Source organism: Trachemys scripta, chromosome 7, assembly GCF_013100865.1.
Source record: "Trachemys scripta elegans isolate TJP31775 chromosome 7, CAS_Tse_1.0, whole genome shotgun sequence".
Classification (NCBI taxonomy): Eukaryota; Metazoa; Chordata; order Testudines; family Emydidae; genus Trachemys; species Trachemys scripta.
The window spans coordinates 2095516-2119650 of NC_048304.1; the positions used below are offsets into that span (position 1 = coordinate 2095516).

The following is a 24135-nucleotide window of genomic DNA, read 5'->3' on the forward strand; positions in this document are numbered from 1 at the left end:
TCCAGGTTATAAACTTAGAACTATCCCATATCTTGGTTATTAATAGGGCTGTCAATTAATCGCAGTTAATTCATGCGATTAACTAAAAAAAATACATGGGTGTGTTTTTATTTTTGATGGCGCGTCCCTGGCGAAGAAACATCTCTTCTACCAGAGCCTTAGCAGTGGCAGAACAGCTGTGTTAACCTTTTAAGGGAATTGCTTTCACCCACTTTGAAAGAGATCCACTACCTCCTATCTTTTGTGTAAGAGAGTGGTCCCACAAAATCAATTCAGAGGGCTTAATTGGTCCCCTGATGTCTTTCAAAGGGAACATTTACACCGAGAGTTTTAACTGCAAAGTTGGTTTTACAATATTTTATTTTCCTTGTATAGGATTTAAAATTAGGGATTAAGTCCTTTTGCCTTCCCTTAATCAAAGAAATTCAATGGGAGTAACAGGTTGGATCACAAACATGTAAGAGTCTGTTTACATCACACCCATATGATCCCTTTTTGGAGAATAAATTAGCTTTATTATTTGGACATACAGAGGGTCCATTCGACCTTCTACCTTGAGAACATAAAGGGACTTGGTTGGGCAAGAGGCTAAAACACTAATACAACAGAACAGCGGGATGTGTAAGAGGTGAACCATTTGAGCAGGCAAACCCTCAAATACCAGAAGGACAAACATTTTATAAGGGCATTATATACCCAAACATAATCCTAAAAGAATACAATTCACATATGAATTGACAATACACCACAACATTCCATTCCAGTACATTATGATTAGCAGAATCAACCTATAATCCAAAAAACCAGGTTACTCCCAATCTCAGTATCAAGAAACACTGAGGTTTGGTAGGGTCTAATCTCAAGATCAGGCCCAGTGTTAGAATTACTATTACGTGGGGAACCCTGACATAGACGGTTGCAACACTCACACTTAGGAAAAGCCTTCCGTAATTGTAAGGTTTTTTAACAGTATTAGCAAATTCGGAAACACTCCTACCCAGCAAGGCTAGATAGAAATAATACAGAATGAGCATTTGAGCATTTATATATTCACACCATCCCTTGCACAAAGACCTGAAAGTCATCCTCGTCATCCTCACCATCACCACCACCACCACTAGTGGTCGTTGCCTTGGCATCTCCCAAGGCACACAGGTCAGGATAAAACTTTTATAATGGGTTATGCAGACACCACTATGCCTAATGCATGTTCAATAGGGGTTTCAGCCCCTTTTCCTTATTTGAACTTCCACACCCCACTAATGTTGGGATGCCCTTCTTCCATATGTTACTAGGCCTTTTACCTCAAGTTCATTAGCATGTACGTCCATTAGTTGCCATGGCATTCTTGTGCTCAGACATCTGCTGATGTTCCAACTTGAAAATATCTCAAGCTGGTAGAAACGGACATTGTGAGGTTACCGGTCAGCAGTTTAGACAGTCCAGCATTCTATCTGGTGAGATCTTACAATCAAGGCTACGATTCTGTCACGGAGGTCCTGGTGTCCGTCACTTTCGAGGACCACTTCTGGGACAGGGCTGGAATAGCTGTCAGCCCCGGGGCTGCTGGAGCAGCAGTTGCCAGAACAGCTGATCAGCGGCCAGCCCGGGGCCAACAGAACAGCTGTCTGGTGGCCAGCCCCGGGGCTGCCGGAAGAGCAGTCCCCAGCCTGCAGGAGCAGCAGCTGGGATTGGGTCAGCCCCTGCTGCAGGAGTAGCACCGCTCTCTTTGTCCCCCTCACCCGGGTATTTTTAGTACAAGTCAGGGACAGGTCACAGGCTTCTGTGATTTTCTGTTTATTGCCCGTGACCTGTCCCTGACTTGTACTAAAAATACCCATGACAAAATCTTAGCCTTACTTATGAGCCATGTTTACCCCTCATTAGCTGCTTATGCTAAGGATTTTTGGGCCCTGTGCCTTGATCAGTTTTAGCTAAACTATGTCTGACAGGCCCGGAGGCTTGTAGGCTCATTGGGTTCCTGCCTTAACTTATACCTATGCCTTCCTTGGCAAATACCTATACCTACAGGCTAGCTCTGAAGATGGGGGTCACATGGCAGGAACCCCTAGAAGAAAGGACGACTCACCCTGAGTATGGCCTTACTAGATAGTCAGGGGTCTAAGGATGGAGCTATCAATGCCTCCTATAAGTGGAAGGCCTTCAGATACTTCTTCCGGTCTTCCATATTCTCTGTATCCATCCAACAATATTTGAGGACTGCATCGTCACAGAGCACCTGCTGAGTGCAGCTGTTACAAACACTCCTTGCTGGGGAGTGACTCTCACCAAGATACATGGAACACAGCAAATACATTGGTCCGTGGCAGATTCTGACTCTTGCACGATGGACACTTCTTACAGCCAGCCACTTTGCCACGGTAAGCCCTGGTTCAAAACCAGCAGTGAACAAGGCCTGATCACAAGGCAGCCCTGGCAGCAGGCAATACAAGGGACAGAAAAGATCTGGTTTCAAAAACCACCAGAGAAAAGAGTAGATCAACATAACCCCCTCTAATTATCCTGAAACGAACAATGTGTTTCTAAGAACAACTGCCAGAAATACAGTGGGCACTACAGAGAGAGAGAGAGACTCAGAATGCCCGGAGCTAAATGGTGCTGGAAGGAGGGAGGTTGGGTCTGCACATCCTTTTATAGCCTAGAAGGAAGTGACTATCCCATAAGTGAGGATCAGCCAAGGCAATTCTCAAAGGTCAGAAACATGATTTCAATGCACATTTAAACTGACTATAGGAGTCACAAAAAAGGGTCTAAAACTGGTTGGCAGAAATAGGTGGAAGCAGAGTAAGTGAATTACATCAGTACAGTATCTGTCTTCCTGCAGATTCTGTTGGCACGCTTACTTGAATCCATTTGTGATGGTATGCTTAAGCCTGCCAAGGAAGCCGACTACATGATCTGATCTTATGCCAAGCTCCTATTAACAACTGCATTTTCTATTGATGCCAGGATGTTCATTAACTGGGATCCATAATTAAAATAATTTAGAGACATACCATTTTCCGTCACTTGCCAGTTGTAACCTAAACCTGACCTTAGAATGCTTTATTCTTAGCAAACATTCACAGAATAATCATCTTGCAAATGACTGTTGTGCTACAGCATAGATATAATCAAGCAGAGGGGCAGAACACTAGAAATGCCTGTAGATCGCTTTTGCCCAGGGAGTAAAGCATTCCCAATCAGGATTGGGGGGCGCCTTGTGCTTGGTGCTGTTCAAATTCAGACACGCAGACAGGGCATCCAGATCTGAAAGCTTATAACCTAAGGCAAGGTGAAACAAGTGAGCAACACATAACAGGAGGGAAGATGCAGGAAGAGTAATCAAAATACATGGCTACATAAGCTAGAAAGTGCAAAATGTGGGTAGATCAAAAACAATAACTTTTTAAGGGATTCCAAAGCCAGCAGGGACCGTTGTGATTATGTAGCCTGAGCTCCTGTGTAGCACGGGCCGGAGAACTTCCCCAGAGTAATTACAGAGCAAAAAGTACAATTTGGTTTAATCAGATCCCATCTTTTGCTGGGAGGTGTAACACAGCAGCTGTACGTGCACTTGAAAGGTGTGCTCAGAGTGCATCTCCACATACGAGTGCTACACACAGCTTCCTCCCTATTTCACTAGGAGGGTGGTGAAGCACTGGAATGTGTTACCTAGGGAGGTGGTGGAGTCTCCTTCCTTGGAGGTTTTTAAGGCCCGGCTTGACAAGGCCCTGGCTGGGATGATTTAGTTGGGAATTGGTCCTGCTTTGAGCAGGGGGTTGGACTAGATAATCTCCTGAGGTCCCTTCCAACCCTGATATTCTATGATTCTATGAACCCACGTCTATCCATAGCTCCGGTGGAACACCACTCCCACCCCACCCTTTGGAAGAGGGAATCCGTGAAGTGAGATTCATCACTACACTTTGGGATCAGGGAGCTTTCCAGTCAGATATCAAATCTCTCTTGTGGTTTGGAGTCACAGCTTGACCATGCACATGCTGGGTCAGCTTTGAACATCATTGCACTGTATGAACTATACCACTCGAGTGTTTGGATTCTGTACCTCTGTGCCAAACAGTCGAATGAGGGGATTGTGACAAAACCCAAGAAACGTTCATACAACCCAAAAATATGAAATGAAGAGGCTTTAAATATGCCAGCAGTAATCCAGTGTATTACAGTAACCTTATAACGATTATAAGTGGATAAGATTTCTCAAAAGCAGTTACTATAATGCCATTTAATCAGTACGGAGACTTTCCTGGAGAGGAAGGAAGATGATGTTCTTTCTGGTGAATAAGGAGAGAGAGCCCATGGAGCACATGCCTTTGAACATCACACGCCATTTCCTGGAGTACAAAGTTAAGGTATCATGGAATCCATTTAAACGAACATCTGATAAGCAGTAATGAAAAAATACATTTTCTTTGTATGAAGCCATAATTTACATATTAACACTGAAAAATCTTTTGATTCCACCTAATTTGTTCACACGCAGAATCTTTCAATATTTAATATAAAACAAGCTAGTCTCACAAGCAACTGTCAAAGCCACGAGAGCTTGTGCACTGGGATGTTCTACTGTATTATAACAATACAAAACTACAAAAATAAGATGTTACATTATTTGTTAAATATATTCATTTGCTTGCAAAATGACTTACGGATTCAAACTTTTAAATTACGCAATAAAATGTTACATTCTGGTTACTACTTTACAGAGAAATAGATGTTAATTCTGTTCTGATGGAGAGCGACATTCTCTCAACCAGGAGTTAGCTAAGCCAATTCATAGTATTTTCCAGTTTCTGGATCAAAGTAACAGTTTAGACATGGATCATACAAAAGAGTCAGAACTTCCTCATCCTCCTCAGCACTGAAGTCATCTTCACCTGTGTGAAGGGAGAAAAATAAGAGTAAAATTACCCTGCTAGTCACTCTTGAAACACAGCAAAAGCACCCTTCTATCACAGCTGACAATCTGGCAGAGTGCCTCTTTCGGAGGGTGTAATCTCTTGGCTTTTGTGCAAAATACTAAAATTGTTACCGTTGAGGTTAACATTTATTCCTGTTTTCATTTGTGTTTCTAAAGGTTTATATTTATTGAGGTACAATTATAATGCAAAGTTTGCCTAAGAACTGAAAGCACAGACAGTTTGCTGGAATAGTATATTAAAAGTTGGTCTAAAAATCTATCTATTGATAATGGGTCAAAGTACTCCTAACGGAGATCTTTCTCAAAGAATTGCTTAAATAATTGTATAATAGTATGCACAAAAAAGTACAGTGAACCAGCTTTTAATCTGTGAAAATGAAATTGCATTAAAAGGGCAGCATTGCTGCATGTGCCCACATCTCCCCTTAGAGGCTGGGAGCTCTGTCAGGGTACAAAACTGGTCAGCTGCAGCCTTGACCTGCAGGGAGAAGACAGAGCTGCCAGGGGACACCCAGACTGAGCTGTTGGGTGGATCTCAATGCAGTTTCCTCTAATTGCACAGGTTATTTGGACTTTACTGGTCTGCAGCGGGCAGTGCTATGCTAAGATATCTGTACAGTCCTTAGTCCCAAGAAGGAAAATAAGTTTGTTTTTATATTGCAGTGGGTTAGGGACTGGGAAATTTGCTACTTGCCTGAAAGGCTGGGGTCTTACCAGTGTTAGAAGTAAGTAGGGCAGTTGTGTTTGTGCAACTGTATCTAATGCATGGCCCTGTGCCGTGACTGGTAGAGCATTTGTCCAGCCCAGCCCTGCAGGGAGAAGATAGAGCTGCTGGGGGTAACCCAGACAGATCTGTGGGGTGGACCTAGGGTTCCCAACAGTGCCTCCTTGCAAGGGACGTCTCTTATCTTTTCAACAAGAACGAGAGCTGCAAAAAGCAGCAAAAGGAATATCCCTGGTGAAAGTGAGTCCTGCTTAGTATTATTATTAATAATGATGATAATAATAATATCAGGAGGGGGAGGTGCTAAGAAAACCGTCCCTTATTTTGAAATACAATCTTGGCAAGCCTGGTTGGGTCTCCATACAGTTTCCTGTAATTTTACGGAAGTCAGTGGGATTGAGACTGGGAAAACCCCATAAAGGTGTAATTGCAGACTGGAGGCCAGATGTCTTCAGGAAGTGTGCTACATCACCGACCCAGAGACAGTGTGTGAGCCTGACAGCTACACGTACTGTACAGTTTCTCCCTTTCTCACTGGAAGTTGTGTATGTGCTCAGTAATATGGATGCTGAAACAACTGAGTATGTATGGAATCTCCTTCCTTAGAGGTTTTTAAGGTCAGGCTTGACAAAGTCCTGGCTGGGATGATTTAGTTGGGGATTGGTCCTGCTTTGAGCAGGGGGTTGGACTAGATGACCTCCTGAGGTCCCTTCCAACCCTGAGATTCTATGATTCTATGATTCTATGAAAATGTTATAGATGAAAGAATCAGATAATCTAACGTAAAGCAAAAGGTCTTGATTTAGAGATTTTATCCTTGCTATGCTTGTCTCAGACAATTTACCTTTAAGCTTGCTAATTTATTATTTAATTTGATCAGATTTCTGTTGTTGAAAGTTATAAATGCATTAAATATAAGTAGTTAAGTATGTACAAAATATTTCATTAATTGGTTTTAAACAGGTGGGTGGAGAAATTCTGTGTCAAAACTAATTTAACAAATTTATTACAATGTCAGTAGTGCTGTAATAGGTAAAGTTGGCATTTCTTTGACTATAAATTCCTTGTGTATTGGATCATGCTTCAAGTTGGTAAACAAACTTATCCAAAATGTTATTGGTTTGGGAACCAGAGATAGTGTTATTCTGATAAATCTTTTTTATGTATAGAGCAGCAGAAATAACAAATTAGATCTGCTCCCGATTTTGCTATCCCTAACCCAAAAATGGGTTCATTTAAAAAATGTATAAAATTTGTAAGTAATTCGTCCTTAAGTATAGTGAGGCAGTGCACCATTTTGAAAAAACCCCACAGCAAATAAACTATGAAATGTTCAAGAAATGTAACCGAAAATTAATTTCTACACATGCACTATAATGACTGCATTTCCCACGGTCTTGACATCATATTGGTCATTACATCATGACATTACAGGTTCATTACAGTTTTGTTATAAGAGTAAAAAGATGTCAGTGCAAGTTTCTGGAAACCAAAGTTACAATGCAAAAACAAAAGTTTGGTGATCATGTGCGCCAAATTCTGATGTCAGTTATGCCGTATAGATACATAGTGGATGGAATCCACTGATCTATCCCCTGTTGCCCATTCCCAACTTCTGGCAAACAGAGACTAGGGCCACTTCAGAGATTTTGCATCCCAGCCCATCCTGACTAATACCCATTGATGGCTCTATCCTCTATGAACTTTTGCTATTAGCTTCAATGGGGCCCGATTTTCACCCAGTAACTCTACTAGAGAACATGGTCAGATGACACGCAAGAAAATTTAGCAATGCTTCATTTCACTAAAAGGATTAATGTCAATTCAGTTTCTACTAACACTAAAGAAGTTTGTTACTGCTAACACAAGCACTATGCACCCTTACTACAACTTCCTGGTTCCTAGACTTTACAGCATGTTAGACATTTTGTAGAAAAACGTGCATCTTGCAAGATAACGCCATTAGTGATTTTTTTTCCAGGTAGCAGAACAGCCAATAAGAATTGGGTCTACCTCAGTTCCAACAACTACTGAAATACAAGGTACAGAGGAATTCTAGTACATTTTTATAATATTTCTACTGCTTTCTGGCAATTCAACATTTCTATTTCTTGAATGTCAGTTTGTACATTAACCCTGATGTACAAGATTGTAATGTAGGAGTCAGATTTTCTAGCCCATCATCCATTACAGGCGAAGGGCGTATGAAAACTCTCAGCACCAAAGAGTTAATAGGATGCAGTCAGCTAATAAATCAGTTTAAATCTAATATTTTGAGCATTATGTTAACTGCAAGAATATTTTTAGGATATAGAAATCAATTCTTAGCCCCAAGTACAAGTACATTGATAGCGCTAAAGATGAATATGTACTATAAACATTTTGTATAGTAAAGTTCTTTTCTCAGTTCTGTCTTTTATAAAGACAGAACTGAGAGGGAGGGATAGCTGTCTTTTATAAAGACAGAACGGGGGGGAGGGATAGCTCAGTGGTTTGAGCATTGGCCTGCTAAACCCAGGGTTGTGAGTTCAATCCTTGAGGGGGCCACTTAAGGATCTGGGGCAAAAACAGTACTTGGTCCTGCTAGTGAAGGCAGGGGGCTGGACTTGATGACCTTTCAAGGTCCCTTCCAGTTCTAGGAGATGGGATATCTCCATAAATTTTTTTTTTAAATGTAAGTTATGATATATAACTTTTTGATAGGAAACAATTCACAGTTGAATGCAATCTGTATCTTGCATTTCATCCTAAATGTTTACCTCTTGCTCAGAACAGTAATGCAAATCATGTGGTTTGTATGCGCTGCTACCTCATAATAAGTAATAGCCTGTTATGCTAACAGCACCAGTTTCACAACATTCAGAATCTATTTACAGCTGGGACTGAACTACGATATATAGGTTATATGATCAGGTGGCCAAAAAAATAGGCTGGTGTGTTAGATGCGCACAGAAATACAGGTTACTTGCCTGTACGGTAATTAGAGTTCTTTGAGATGTTTGTCCTCGTGGGTGCTCCCCATCAGGGCACACTTGATGAGAGATTTTTCATCAACAGTGTCAGTGGGACTGCACCTGCACCCCACACAGCCTTGTGGTCCGGAAAAGGGCATATAGGGAGGTGTAGTCTTGCCATCGCTCCACTTCCTTCTCAGCTACAAAGCCCAGCAGCAGGACTCCGCATCTGAGGGAAAGAGGGCAGGTGGAGCAGCACCTCTAGAGACAAAACATCTGGAAAAACTCTAGTTACTGTACAGGTAAGTAACCTCTCCTTCTTCAACACTAAATTTCGCCTCCCATTTTGTTGCCCAGTCTCCCAGTTTTGTGAGATCCCTTTGTAACTCTTTGCAGTTTGCTTTGGACTTAACTATCTTGAGGGCCACAACAGTGGAACAGGCATATTTGAGAACTTGTCAGTTCTCTGCATCTGTGAAGGCGGATGAGGGCTGCAGCAGGACGGAGACCTCCAGTTGTCTCAGACTCCCCTGCCACTGGGTCCAGGGCTCCTTCCTGTCAAGTTTCGTGAGGTTGTTGCCTGCACACTGGCTCCCCCATGTTCAAAGATGTCATGCAGAGGCCTCTGCCAAGGGTGTTAACATCTCTCACTATCAAAGTCCTGTGGTGGTAGAAACAGGAGCACTGAGCTTTGGGAGTCCCTACTCACAAATCTGCATGCAGGTGGCGGCCGTGTGTTGGTCATCTTGCACTTGGACTTGTGAGACAGAAGTGCAATTTCGGCAGCTGCCGCTGTAACTGAGCAGTCCTCTTCATGATCCTGTCTGCTCATCCCGAAAGGGGAAGGGGCTAGAAAAGGTGCCCTGAATATAGGCTGTCTCAATGCTCTCCTGGCTGGATGGCCGTGTCCACCGGGATTACTCTACCTATGCGCAGAACATCCAAAGCAAAATAATGAAGTTCACCACTTGGAACGTTCGCACTTTCATGGATTCCCCGAACAGTGACTGTCCTGAAAAAAGAACTGCCATAATAGCTAGAGAACTTGAAAGATTTGACATCAATATTGCTGCCCTACATGAGACCCGTTGGGCAGATGAAGACCAACTGGAAGAAGATGGAGGTGGCTATACCTTCTTTTGGAAAGGAAAGACATCTGAAGAGAGGCATATTCATGGGGTTGGTTTTGCCATCAAGAACAAAATTGCTAACCAGCTTTTAGAACTCCCTATGGGTATTAACAAATGTCTCATGACTCTTCATCTTAAACTCAGTAACAACCAGTATCCCAAGGTCATTAGTGTGTACACTCCCAAACTGGACGATGTCGAAGACAACAAGGAGCAGTTCAACTGTGCTCTTGATGAAGTTCTCACTGCCACAGCCAGGGAAGACAAGCTTATCCTCATAGGTGACTTCATGGGTGACATCCTGAATTCTGGAGAGACACCATTGGGAAAGACGGGCTGGGGAAAGTTAACTCTAATGGCATTCTTCTCCTCAGCAAATGTGTGCAACATGATTTGCTTATCACAAAACCATCTTTAGAAAGAGAGACACATATAAGACCACTTGGAAACACCCATGTTCCGAACACTGGCATCTTCTGGACTGTCATTGTCAGAGCCTGTAATCATCCATATTACATGAGCCATGACAGGTACGGATGACTGCTGGACAGACTATCATTTAGTCAGATCAATCATGAACATGCGGCTTGCACCATAACACTGTAAACAACTAAAAGGACTATGGAAGAGATTTAACATCAAGGCATTTCAAAATCACGCTAGTCACGAGACCCTTCAGCAACAGCACATTGAGAGGCTCTCTGACCTACCTGACAACATCAATCACATCCAAACACATTGGGAGATTTTAGAGGTCCTGAGCTCCCCCATCTCCTACTGAAGGGAACAGGATCTCCAGCTGGTCAGCATCTCAGAAAACGAGGCTGAATGGATGAAATGTTGCCTCATTTACATCAATGGGAGTTTTGCCACTGATTTTAATAGAGTCAAGCTCCCTTTACGTGTCTGAAGTCGGGCATCTAAAAACTGAGGTGCTCAGAGGCCATTTCTGAAAATTTGGCTTTAATTCTTCTCTAAACTCAGAGGCATAAGATTTTCATTATTTATTGTTTGAATTACAGTAGTGCTGCCATGTTTATCCAGTTACCATAGCCTAGAGCATGGGTATAAAGACAGCCTCCTATTTTACAGAACAGGGTTTTCACTCTATTCCAGGTTTTAGTACTTGAAAACTGCTCACAATCTGGACATCACTCTAGGCATACATGGGCCAAATTTTGACCTGGTCTCTGTGGTTGTAACTCTACTGGACCCTCTGTCAGATGAGCTGCACATTTAGCAGAATATCCCTAATGTTTTGTCCAATATGATCTTTGACAATAGGCAAGGTGCTCAGATCTGTATTGTAATTATGTGCTTCGGAGTTAATTTATAAATACTGCCAAGAGCTGCGGCCTGACCAACAAGACTGTTTAGCATGGTCCTTAGAGTTCTCTTTTATGAGCAGTTAAGGCAAGTAAACTGATGCAAAAAGAGGCAAGTTCCAAAGAGTTTTACATGTGAGTCATTTACTACCCATTTTTTCATATGAAAGATATCAAATAAAATGTAATGGATTCTAAATCATAAGCATCAACGACCAAAGGAAAATAAAACTTTTAAAGATATCAAACATATTGGCTCAAATTTTGCTCTCAATTACATCTCTGCAACACTATTGACTAGAAGTCTATTTCTTGTGACGCCTGGATACCTCTCTGGATATGTTTCTAAAGGAGCACATGCTTAAGAATGTATTGTAAACTTTAAAGTGCAGTGTTTTTTATGGAATATTGGCCATTTGGGTATTTCCCTTGCGTTATGCCCAAAATAAAGAATATCTTCCAAATTTTTTATTAACATGAGCAAAATTATATTGACTTTTTTTGTTTTAGGATACTGTTAAAGAAGTATATAAAAGATGACAAGGATATTTTGTATGAGTTATAAATAATTACAGGTGTTCATTACTGATATGATTTTGTTATCTTTGGCACTTGGGTATTCATGATTTCAGAGTCATAAATTCTTGAAGACTGGGCGTTGCTATTTGTAGAACTTCCCAAGATAGATTAGAACATTAACTGTTAAACTAATGTGTCGTTTAAAATAAAGATTGCAGAGCAGAGGATGTTGGTAGGAACATTCTGATCCCATTCACCAAGCAGTTCAGGAATTTAAGGGTAAGTAGTAGCACGCAGTTCTTTTGTCAGTGAACCTGAGTTAAAGGATTAAGGGAAAAAAACACGCATCACACTAAAGCTCTAACAGGTTTAAACAGAATAGGACATTTTTGTATAATGTCTTTCATACAAAGTACTGCAAACACCCAGTTACCACTTACAGGTCAAATTTTGTCTTGTTTTTTCAGCTGTAAGGGGTTTGTCCACTCAAGATGGCTACAAGTACATTTAAACACTACTATTGACTCACACACACATAAAATATTTTATCATTAAAGCAAGTTAATTTATGAGCATTTCACAAATTACCTTGGTCAGAGATTCTAGTGAGAATAATAAGGAAAAAACAACAAATTAGCAAATATGCTTCTGTTGACGTCACTAGGCATAGCTACCAGGTAACTCGGGGGAGTGGAAGGCCATAAGTGCCGATGAAACTCCCCTACTCTGGGTCTAAGTGAGCCACAGTGACTCCATCTTGTGAACTTTCACCTATCTACATGCTCACAGCCTATGCTGAAGCAGAATATGTAATGGTCCGCTTTTTCTAGCAGACAGCTGCAGTTTTGCTTGCACTAACAGAAACGGGAGTGATAATGCAGGGGAAAAAGGGGAGGGAAAGGCCTAGTGCGTGGAGCTTGCAAGGCCAAAGATAAGCATGTGAACGGGAATGTTTCTAACATGCACAATATGTACCTGCTGTAACTGCTATCGGGTAGGGAGGGGTATGAGGGAGAAACCAGAACAAAAGACTTACACAGAAACAGCTTGGAATATAAAAGGGAAAGCTTGCTTGTATGTACTGTGCTTGATTTGAGACGTGCCTGTCTCCCTGCACCACTTTGAGATCTCAAATAAACTTGGTTTGCTTCTCCACCCTGGTGTGTCTATTGGTGCGGCGCACACCGGGCAACAAACCCTGTTGCCCCCTCGGGGCCCTCTAGGCTGGCAACACTTCTGTGCCACTTTCTGAACTAAATCTTTCAATTTTCAACCTTATGGAAATTCTAGGGTTACTGCAGCAAGTTTTGGATTCCATAATACTGACATCAAGAATCATCTCAGGCCCCTATCAGAAATATATGTCTAACATGCTTTTAACTCAAGGATTACTGTCCCATTCTCTTTGGTTTATTTAGGCCACTTAACATAACATATTATTCGATTCTTCAAAGCAAGGTCCCCTCTTGACAGCAGAGTTCTATTTTGCTGTCATAAGCAATTTCAAATGTACACCTATGAAAAGATTCCCAATTTGAGGGGCATAATCTATTTTAGACAGTAAATCACTGAGACATGTTCATCCCTTGGGCAGCCAAAATACACAGCTGAGATTTATGAGATCTCACACTGAATTCTCTGTACCTGGTGAAAAATGTAGGAACCTATTCTATTCCCTAGGGTAGCAGAAAAGAAAAAAGAACCTTTGTGGAAAGAGATGTATTTATTTTAATTCTATTGTTGTTCACTGTCCTATTTCAGGACACGTTCTTTGTCATCCTCCAGCCAGAGCCGGATTTAGGGATGCTAGGCTTGGAGTGCTGTTTTTGTTGTTAGCGACAAAAGAGACAATAGAATGTTTGAAGTAACATGTTTCAGGTATTTCGTATGTGGATTCATTTTTCACTAACCTTCTAGAATGTTCTGGACCTTTGTAGAATCTCATGGAACCTTCCAGCCTTTCTGAGCACTACATTTTCCTCAAACCTCCTAGAATGCTGTCAGCCATGCCCTTGCGGGTATCTAAGGGGCGGGGCATCACTAGTCAGTCAGTGAGACATAAGAATGAAGTGAGAGCCCAGGTGCGATATTGTGAACCTTGTGTAATTGTGAAAGTGTACTTGTGTTTTAAGATTTGAAGAGTGTAGGTAGCAACTAATAAAGGACATATTTAATGAGACGCCAGAGGTATCTGTCAAACCGCTGTCTATGCAGCAATATAAAAGAAATACCGTTACTTCTTTTGCTATACTTAACATGTAATGTTTGATGACTTTCTAAGACTGTGGAACACAGACTTTTGCTCTCCCTAATACTGTCTGTTTTCCCCCATAGAAAATAAAAGATGCCCCCAAAGAAGCCTTCAGGAGCTCAGTATAGGAAGTGAAAAGCTCAGTTGCAATCTAGTTTGCAGCAAGGGGCAAATTTTACAGAGCCTATGACAGGGATAAATTATGCATGCAAATTGTGCATCAAAGTCGCGAAATAGGCTACAACTGCAATAAAAATAAGGTATGTCAAAGTTTAACAAATGGAGGGCGGGCACCAAAGACGCTTCTCGCTGGGAGCACCATTTGGTCTCGGACCAGACCTGCGTCCAGCAAAGAACCGTATATGGGTGCTGCTATCATTGTAGGTGATGAATCACCGTTGTTTAACAGTGCTCAAGAACCACACCAAGCTTTTATTTAGGACATGATCTGAAATCTTTACTCACATAAGCAATTCTTACTCATCAGAGTAGTTCCGTTTAATTCAATGGAGCTATTCTTGTGTGTAGGGATTACTTGCATGAGTAAAGGCTGCAGCCTCACGTTTACACATCTCTCCTTCATGGACTCTCCATTCCCACCTCCTTCTCCCCCAGCAGCAACGTCCTCTTTCAAAATGAACAGGGTGCATTTCCTTCCAGAGCTAATCCATACTGCTCTTGATTAGCAGACAACAGTAACTATGCAAATGAATTCTCCACTTATCAGAGACAGAAAGTGTCCCTGTCTGACTCTACCAGTCTGAGCTGATGGTAAGAATCAGAGGACTTAAAAGAATCAGACCAGAATCTACTCCATGGAAGTGCAACCAAATGACCACATTGACTTCCTTGCAGAAGTCAGCATTTAACAGCAGTGTGAGAACAATGTTGAGCAATACATCTCTGTTACAATTCGTAAATTATTACACATTCTTCACATATTCTCCTCACTGACCCACTTTTATAAATTCCTACCTGGAATATTTAGACTTGCTGAAGATTCAATATGCTTTGCTGGCTCTTGGCTTGGAAGAATTATGGGAGGGCTGAACACATTTAACCAGTCCCTGAAAAAGATGAATCCAAATGTCAGTCATTCTGAACAAAGTTGTTTTGTTCCTCCCTAAATCTCACAATTAGGGTTAAAACTTTTCATAAACATCTTAGGTGTGGTGAAACAAAATAAATTATGTGCTTTTCACATTAATAAACTCAATAGCAGCACTCTTCAAAAGTTTGAAAATTAAGGCAGGCTTAGCAGCAAAACGAGTATCTCCTAGGTAGAAATTTCTAAGCAGTTCTACAGTGAGCCCTAAAGCTCACAAAGTAATTTTCCTTCAAGTAAACACATTCACGAATATGGGGATTTAACTATAACAGAAAATATCTGAACAACAAAACCCACCTCTATTTTAAAATTGCCCATTTTATGTGCATTGCATTTTGAGACACTGCTAACACCAAGCACTAAACCAAAACTAATGAAATAAGCACAGTTAACATGCTATATAATGAAATTTCATAATCACAGACAAATACACATTAAAACACATTCATAACAACACATCTATAAAGACTTCTCATGGACTTTCTTGCTAATGGAGCATTTTCTAACAACATTTGATTTTGTTTCTCTAATTATATCAGAAAGAAAAATTCCTATATGGCAGCAAATTACAGGTTTATATTAAACTGCAACGCAGTTAGTTCATTCTATGAATATACTTGCATAATTATATACATACACATATTTACATATGTATACACGTTTGGTCTGATTTTCAAAGGAACATTTGTTTTTATTTACTGCATTATTATTTCCAGAATATATCCAACAAAAGCGATAGGGAAGAAGAATGCTCAGTGTAGTAAAAGAAAAAAAAAAAAGGGGGGGGGAGGAATAATAACATGTACCAGACCCCTATAAATGGGAAAATTATACAACAGTAGCATAAGTCTTGTTACCTACAATCCCTGATGGCAGAGGAAGAGAACGTAGTAGCACAATCACAGTAAGACTGTACGCTTTTCTGGGCAGGGCCCAGCTTTTTGTTATGTGTTGGGCCCAAGCTTAACACAATGGGCTTGAAGCCCCTCGGTGCTACTGCAGTACAAACAATAATTCGTACACATACATTCACTAGGACACCTTTTTGTACCACAGAGCTAAGAAATGCAGAGTTAAATCAAGAACACAGTTTACTGGCTGAATATATAGAGTTAGAAGACTCTGGAGAAAGACTTCCCCTGGCCCCAGCTGCTGCAGTGGTGGCACAAGATTTGGTGGGCCTTCTGTAATTAAGAAGGGAGTCTGGGCCAGATAATCCACGGATGGCTTATTTATCCCTTATTTAACTTGACCTGCTTTTTATGCCTTTGTTGCACTTTGTATTTTCTAAAGCTTTGTGAAATGACTTTCATGTTATCATGTGTTCTATACGGCACTCCATTTGTTGCAGTTGAATGTGGTATGACAGAAAGCCTCGTATTTCAGGTAATGGAGAATAAAACAGTCCTTTAGGGAAATATGTTTTTTGGTTGCAGACTGAGCTGCAGACGTTTTCACCAACAGCATTTGGGCAGAAGTCGCAGCATCGGCATGCTCCGGTTACCAGGGCAGTTGCTTCAATCAAACCAGCTCCTGCACACCACTAGGGGGCCATGTTTCAATACGGAAAAACAGCTACAAGAAAACTGGCCCATCCGTTTTTACTGCAGATCTCTGGTATTTGTCAAAACTTCCACATAATCCATGAACTAGGCTTAAATGCATTAGAAGCCTTGACATTTGAACACGGAATCCTGATGTGGACCTTGGTAACCAATCCTACTTTATTAGATTAAGGCCATGTCTCCAGACATAAACCTAGATCCCTCCTGTTGGGTCAAGCTGTGCTCAGTGCAAAACTGAAGGTGATGGGGGAGGGAGGGAAGAGAAGGGACAAGGGGGCCTTTAAAGGTGCGCCCCTTATGTTTGCCTCATGCTGGGGCTGGCTTTGGACTGGATGGGTTTCTGGCATACGTCAGAGCAATTTCAGGGCTGCTGTAACTAATACATTATTGGTCATGGTCCCCATGGGCTGTTCCAGCAGCCAGACACAGGGATGTCCTGGGCACGTCCCTATGCCAGAGGCCAGGAGGAGGAGGATTCCTCTGGGCTAGGGGAATGCTCATGAAACCAGCCAGATCTGCTGGTTTTTCACTACTTTCTGCTGCCAGCTTGGGGCCCAAGATCTGGCACCTAATAAATATGTAAGATACTGGTGCTTACAGTGCTTTCTGCAAACCCAGGCCGACCCGAGATAACACAGGCTGGGATTTGTTTCTGAAAGAGAAACCTGGCAGAGCTCAGTTAGATGCTGTGGCTGCTAAAATATGCCTTTTGCTTTCCTTCTCTCAGTTGGTTCTTGTGCTGCTGGTGCATGTTATTGCTTCCACATCATCTGCTGCTGGTATGTACACACAATCTGGGGTGAATCTGGGGACATACACCTGCTCTTTTGCAGCCAAGATGAAAAAAACCTAATTTTCCACCTCAGAAAACACAACTGCGGGGGCAGAACTTCACCAAGTACGATAGAGGATTTAAAGGGAGAGAGATATTGAATTTTCCATCATTTTAATATGTACAAAATAAAATTTGAAATGTTCTTTTATACCATCCTGGTATTTGCACCTAGATGACCAACTTCACAACCAGTCCTTGCTACCATTCAGCTACTGGCCGTGAGGACCAGTCCACGCTCATGACCATTTCTCTCTACCACTTTCCACACACACGTTCTTCAAAAACACCCTAAATAGTATCCAGTTCTACCCAAGTGTCCAAAGTGTCACAAAATGCCAGTGAGGTGAGTGCACTTTAACCCACAGAGTCACAGTTAAAAACACTTCAGTTGCTGCAATTTGCATTTCTGGTATTATCTACCTCGAGCACAAGTTCTTGAGTTTTTGTGCTACTGCTGGGATCAGGGTTTAATCATAATTAGCTGACATGATGTTTAATCTCAGATTTGACCAGATTCGTGCTGTGTGGTCAGTCACGATCAAGCATCATGACAGCTAACTTGACTCTTCACAATCACAGTCAAACACCATTATGTTTTGAGTGAAGACAAGCTCCAAGAGAAGTTACAGGGGGGAATCGAAAGAATATAAAATGCAATGTTTTGCTGGAACATGCATGTTAATACCCTACACCAGCAAAAACCACCCCAAAACCTTTAAGAAAGAGTGGTGGGTCAGATCCAGAGAGAGATAGGACTAGACTGTGTCTCATCTGAAAGACAATACCTCCAGCAGGTGTCTATTCATACCATGCTGGTGCAATGGCCAATTTTTAAACTGCAATATCTTGGTTCTTTTAATTTGTTTTCTTTTCAATTTAATATTATGGACTTCTTGTTGGCCAATCGTTACTTTTAAAGTTGAAGCCATTCAAACAAATGCATGTTAAAAACTGATCTCATATTTTCACACATGACCAACCCAATCTTTTCCAAAATTGGTAAACAAAATTCATATCTGTGCTGAGATCTCGTCTGCCAACTTTCAGAAGAAAGCAAAGATTTGCAATTGATTGATAAACCTCTAAAAAGTGGGTTTCTAGTGGAGATGCTAACAGATGCTTTGCTCTAGCAGTCAAGACAGGCATTAGGCACACAGGAAACTTGTAACCTCTTGGGGCCCAGCTTTCAAGGAAGCACCTAAGACAGCATGTGTGTGTGAGCGGGAGAGAGTATGAGGCTAGGTCTACACTACCTGCCTGAATCGGCGGGTAGAAATCGACCTCTCGGGGATCGATTTATTGCGTCCCGTCGGGACGTGACAATCGATCCCCTAATCGACGCTCTTACTCCACCAGCGGAGGTGGGAGTAAGCGCCGTCGACAGGAAGCCGCGGAGATCGATTTTGCCGCGGTCCTCACAGCGGGGTAAGTCGGCTGCGATATGTCGAATTCAGCTACGCTATTCACGTAGCTGAATTTGCGTATCTTAAATCGACTCCCCCTTGTAGTGTAGATGTAGCCTAAGTGAGCTACATTTTTGATAACATTCCTTGTTGAAATCATTTTTATATCTTTGTATAAAATAAGAAGTCCAGCAGACAACTGGTCATTAGAATGCTTAGCAATGTAGATTGTGGGCTGCATGTCTAATTTATCCTTCATCTTACACTGACTGAAGAAAGAATTGTTTTAGGGTGAATTTCTTAAAGAAGCCAGTTTATCTCCTCAAAACAGAAAAACTAATCAAGCATTTTGATTAATTAGAGACACCCTCTGTTTGTGCTATTATCAAGACCTCAAGCTGTAATCAATACTATCAACATGCCAGGACCTATCTATGGCTTTCTTGATAACAAAGTTGAATGCTAAACAGTACACTCTTTGACATTGTGAGTCACATTATGTGACGGTCCAGAAGAGGCAGTTTTCATAAACATTCAAAGTTAGGTTTAGCACTGACTTTGGCATTAAGATTCTTACAGTTATTCTGTAACTTATTTTTCATGTCAAGGTACGTAACAGCATGCACTATACAATTTTATCATCTCGTTCCTTTTTTCCTCCAATATTTGCTTCAGAAAATCTGTCTTATAGATTCAGGAAGTAATTATAATATATTGAAAATCACAAGATAGTTGAGCAGCATTTAAAAATGAACATAATCATTTGTATTTCTGTAAACAGCTTCTGTTATAGCTATGTGACAAACTTAATTAATCTTTGCAACAAATTGTGCCGATCAGTAAAGTATGCTTGGGAAACCTTGCCAATACTTTATAACTAGCATGGATACAAAGCCTTTGCCAGTGACAGTAACAGTAGCATATCACAATTGTCACCATTAACAATAAATTGCTAGCAATAGCGGAATTCAGGAGCACTGCAGGTCCCTTCTTGAAATGTTAGAGCTTGCCGACACGATGTGGGAAAGCGCACCACAGGGGTGTGATCTGTAAAGTTAACAGTCCCAGGTAGACCCCGTTGGCGTGCTCTAACAGGTACCTATTTCACGCCATGTAGACAGATCTGGACAAGCTCCCCCTCCTGAGCACTCACCAGACTGCTTGCGGTGAGATGGATCCTGTGTGTTTTAAACCTCCAGAATCTGAACTGAGACTAGACTCTGCTGTTGTCCAGGGTCTCTAGACACTCTTGGGGTGTACACCCTCTGTTTAGCAACCCCTCCTGAGAGCTGCAACCATGCTGCCGACTGCCCAGCCCCTGGAACCAGGCTGACCCCCTCCCCTGTAGCTTAAGCACAGCCTCTCCCAGAGCTCCAGCTGTGTGAACGTTCTGGGTCCCAAGGGAACTCTCCAAGGGCACATGCAGCGGCGTAACACAGAAAACGCAGACACTTTGCACAGGATTCTAACACCGTTGTTCTTTATTTAATCACCCGAGGAATATAAATATCTATACAAAAATAAATCCTTCAAACATGGTTCCTCACCACTCCAAAGCATTCTTTGGGCTAGGGCAGAGCTGTCTAGCGGCATTCAGGATCCTTCTGCTGCAACACGTGGTCTGTGTTCTGAACTTCCTCTCACCAGTCAGCTTTCTCTGACTAATCCATCCCCTCCCTCTCTCCTGCCCAAAGCTTCCATGGTAATTCTGCGTGTCTTTTTTAAATGCCTGCTTTGTTGCCTCTGTCTCTTTGTCTTGTTGGGAACTTTCCACACTTCACTCTCCCCAGGAGGAAATAGCTTCTCCTAGGCTCCAGCTAACCCACTGTCCTGCGGTGCTTCACTCTGGACAGGCAGTTGCTCAGTTCTAATGACCCACCATTGTACCTGGTCAGGGAGGGATGTGCTTAAACTTTGTCAGTAATGGTGGATACAAAACAGATAGAGACGCAGTGGCTGATACAGCAACCTCATAACAACCACCTCACAGAATCAACCAAAATTCAGAAATTGTACAGACAGATTTCCCAGATCCTCATAGCTTCATACCCTGATTTGCATAGACGTGAAGCTGGAGCTAGTCAAATAGTAAAAAAATAATAATTAATAAGTACATTTGTGAATGAATATTGGCATATTTGTTCCACGGATATTTGTTTTTATGAGTATTCAGAAAACTGGTTTATTTGCTCAAAATTATTGTAAAGCCCAAACTTTATATAAGTTTTAGCACATTTGTCTCAAAATCCAAACAGAAAGTGTGTTAGTTATTATGTGCTATTGATTATTCTTCTGTGTAAAAAAATTGAGTTGTCCAATCAGAAAAAATATCATTTGACTTATGTGACCAATCAAACACTGACAATAATGAACAGTAAATAGTTGAAGAGGACGTATGTAGGAATAACTGATAGGCTGATATTTAATTGCATAAACTATTTCGTGAATATTTAGGAACAACAAATGAGGACAGGTTCATGAATGATTCACAAGCAGATGAAAAGGGCTGAATTTGTCGAGTAACTTATTAGCAATGAATAATTTCACTAACTCTACATGAGGTCAAAACACCCCAATTTGTGGGACAAAGCTACAAAAATATTTTGAAGAAATACAGAAACAAAATGTCTATGTCTCTGGTTAGTATCCATAAAGCACTTGGGAGATAGGATTTCTCATGTGCATAATGTTAAGCACATGTGTAAGCATTTGGATGACTGCGGCTTTACATTGCAATGTATAATGTACATGTAGTTGGAGAAGTCATCTTGTTTTATGGTAACAGTTCCATTAAAATAACAAATGTGTGCTCTTCAAAACTAATTTTACAGTGACTTTAGGAGCTCTGAAGTCCATTAACAATGAACAACAAGAAAAGATGCTTGTGCTGTGTATGTAACTTCTGATTCATCTTATATCTGTTCTGGGGATACAAAATGTTGAAATCAAATTTCAGTTACTGCCATCAGCTATGTCAATAATAATGCTGAAGTCATCTTAGTCTTAAACTGTCCATTACTGCCTCTAAAAACACTTCAGTTTTGCTATTTGAACATTCTCACAATTACTTAAATCAAAAATGCCATAAAACCATGAGAAATTCAATAGTGTTTATAAACAAATTCCTAATTGAGATAACTGTTCATTTTTTCTCAACTCCAGGTCAGCAAACAACATTTCTATGATGGATAATAGAGAGAATGTGCCGAAGAATAATAGAATGCATTACCTACAAAGATACATAGTATATTTATATACACAAATCAAGGAAAAAGATTTTCAAGTGTACATTTTAATAGAATGCTTAAACAGGACTAAAATACATATGTTGGTATGTCAAATTTTTATTTTGTAATACAAGTTTGTATGACTTGAAAGATATATTTCAAAAAGAAATATCACAATTATTTTAAGGTCAAACTGGCAATATGTTGATGATTAAAAAATGCAAGGCATGAGCTATATTTTATTACTCTCCTAGAATGTTATTGTAGTTTTAAAATATCATTAAATCAGCACAAACCAACACTTATCATTTCCTGCACATTTTTCACAGGGAGCTGCATTCTGACTATGAGTAATCTGTTAATCTGTTCTTTGCCTCACAATCCGTCAAAGTGACAGATTCATTCCATCCCTAATACATAATATCTTCATTTACTGTATGCCTTACTGGAACTTTCTATTTTGCTAGCACAAAGATTTAGAAAATCACAAGCAAATTTACAGAATGTCACAAGCTCTTGGTCTTGCCTCTTGCCTGCTATCCACCACTTCAGCAAATCCAGCCTGTCACAGTTCAGGGCAACTGCACCTGTAGTTCCCCTCAGTGGACCAGACAGGGCACCCAATCTCGGGCTTCTAGATCCCCAGCTGCTGCTGTCTTGGGTGGAGACCTGCGTTCCTCTCCCTTCTGACTGGGGTATTTCCAGGCTGCAAGCTCCCTGTCTTTACCGTCTACATCCCAGCACAGACAAGTTGCCCAAGGACACCTACTGGCTTTCTCTTTAGAGACGGTTAACAGGTGTAATTGCTACAGATGTAAATTACCACACAGCACTTCCTAGTGAAGCCTAATTTATTCTTAAGGTAAAAGGTACTACAAAGAAAACATTAAAAACGATAAAAGAAACTACACATATTAACAAGTTTACCAGAACGGATCCCAACCCTAACATGGTAGGATCAGTGCTTCAACCCCCACCCACGGGGCGTCCGCTGTGGTCATGAGTTCATCACAGCTTCAGCTCAGAACAAGCCCCCAGTCCTTACCATACCCTGAGGACTGGGGCCCTCCGGGGACCAGGGGTCCTGTCTATTTGCTGGATCAGGAAGAAAAGGCCCCACAACAGTTTAAAACCAGGCTGTTTATCCAAATTCCTTTCTTTGTCTGTTGGTCGCTGGAGAATCCAGTTTAAATTAGTATATGCACATTTCTCCAGGAGGTCGCTTCAAAGTGTTCATAAGGAGGTAGCAAATTAGCATACCCCCTCCTACTAGGGAAGAGAAGGTACATACAGTGCCACAATAACACATACACAATTGCATCTTTAACAAAATGGACCCCAAAGGTATTCCGACTAATTCAATAAGGTTTAATTTAATTCAATAAAGTTTATCTAAATTCCATAAGATTTGTTCAGGATATTACAGGATATTGTCAGTCTGTTACACGGCCAACTAAATGTTCAGTAATCCTAAAGGAAGCAAAGAGATTTTATTTTTAAACCTGACTAATTTAATTTTTAATGACTGACTAATTAAAGAAGAGGTCGATAAAAGTACAAGTGAGATTGTACATGGAGATCCTAATTCAGCTCTTATTGAAGTATCTTTCCATTAGCTTCCATGGAAGCAGTGTCAGGTCCAGACAGAGTAAAGCAGTCATGAACAGATTTAAAAATTTTATTAAGATGATATTAAAAAAAATAAATAGTGAACAGAGTTTGAGCATAGAAGTTTCTGGTTATCAGGGAATAACATACAGATTATTGAGGGTGCAAAGTTTGGTTTAAGCTCAGGTGGCATGAGGAATACATAGTCTGCAATATCCCCGATTGGGGGTAAAAGTTTAATGGGTCAAAGTACAGGCATTGAGGTCTGATGGTATGAAGTTCATAGAGTGGTTGTGTTCGGGTGTGGAGTATAATGAGTAGATATGATGATGAGGATGAATTGACCCTCATTTGGTGAGATTTAATGTTTAGGGAGTTTATGGTTCCAGTTCACATGATCCAACGGAGGTGGTCAGTTGGTCCCTTTCTCGTAGTGGGAGAATGATGTCACTCTGGCTCACGCCTCCTGGTACTGTCGGTGGCCAGTGATGTGCTCAATGTAGATGTCCCTGGACCATCGGATGGTGTCTGAGACCATGAGGCG

General features: G+C 41.1%; 1 protein-coding gene across 7 annotated transcripts in view; it reads right to left on the reverse strand.

Moving 5' to 3' along the window:
• Positions 1-3793: 3793 nt before the first annotated feature.
• CFAP20DC (CFAP20 domain containing) overlaps positions 3794-24135 on the reverse strand; it is a 174086-nt gene continuing 153744 nt past the window's right edge. For 4 of the 7 annotated variants that reach the window (XM_034776221.1, XM_034776223.1, XM_034776224.1 and 1 more), the window contains 2 exons: positions 14821-14912; positions 3794-4898 (listed from right to left, as the gene is read on the reverse strand). In XM_034776221.1, coding sequence (XP_034632112.1) covers positions 4786-4898; positions 14821-14912 — 205 coding nt within the window. In that variant the 3' untranslated portion in view covers positions 3794-4785. The remainder of the gene's footprint in view (positions 4899-14820; positions 14913-24135) is intronic. The other 3 variants (XM_034776219.1, XM_034776218.1, XM_034776220.1) reach the window with 1 other exon arrangement.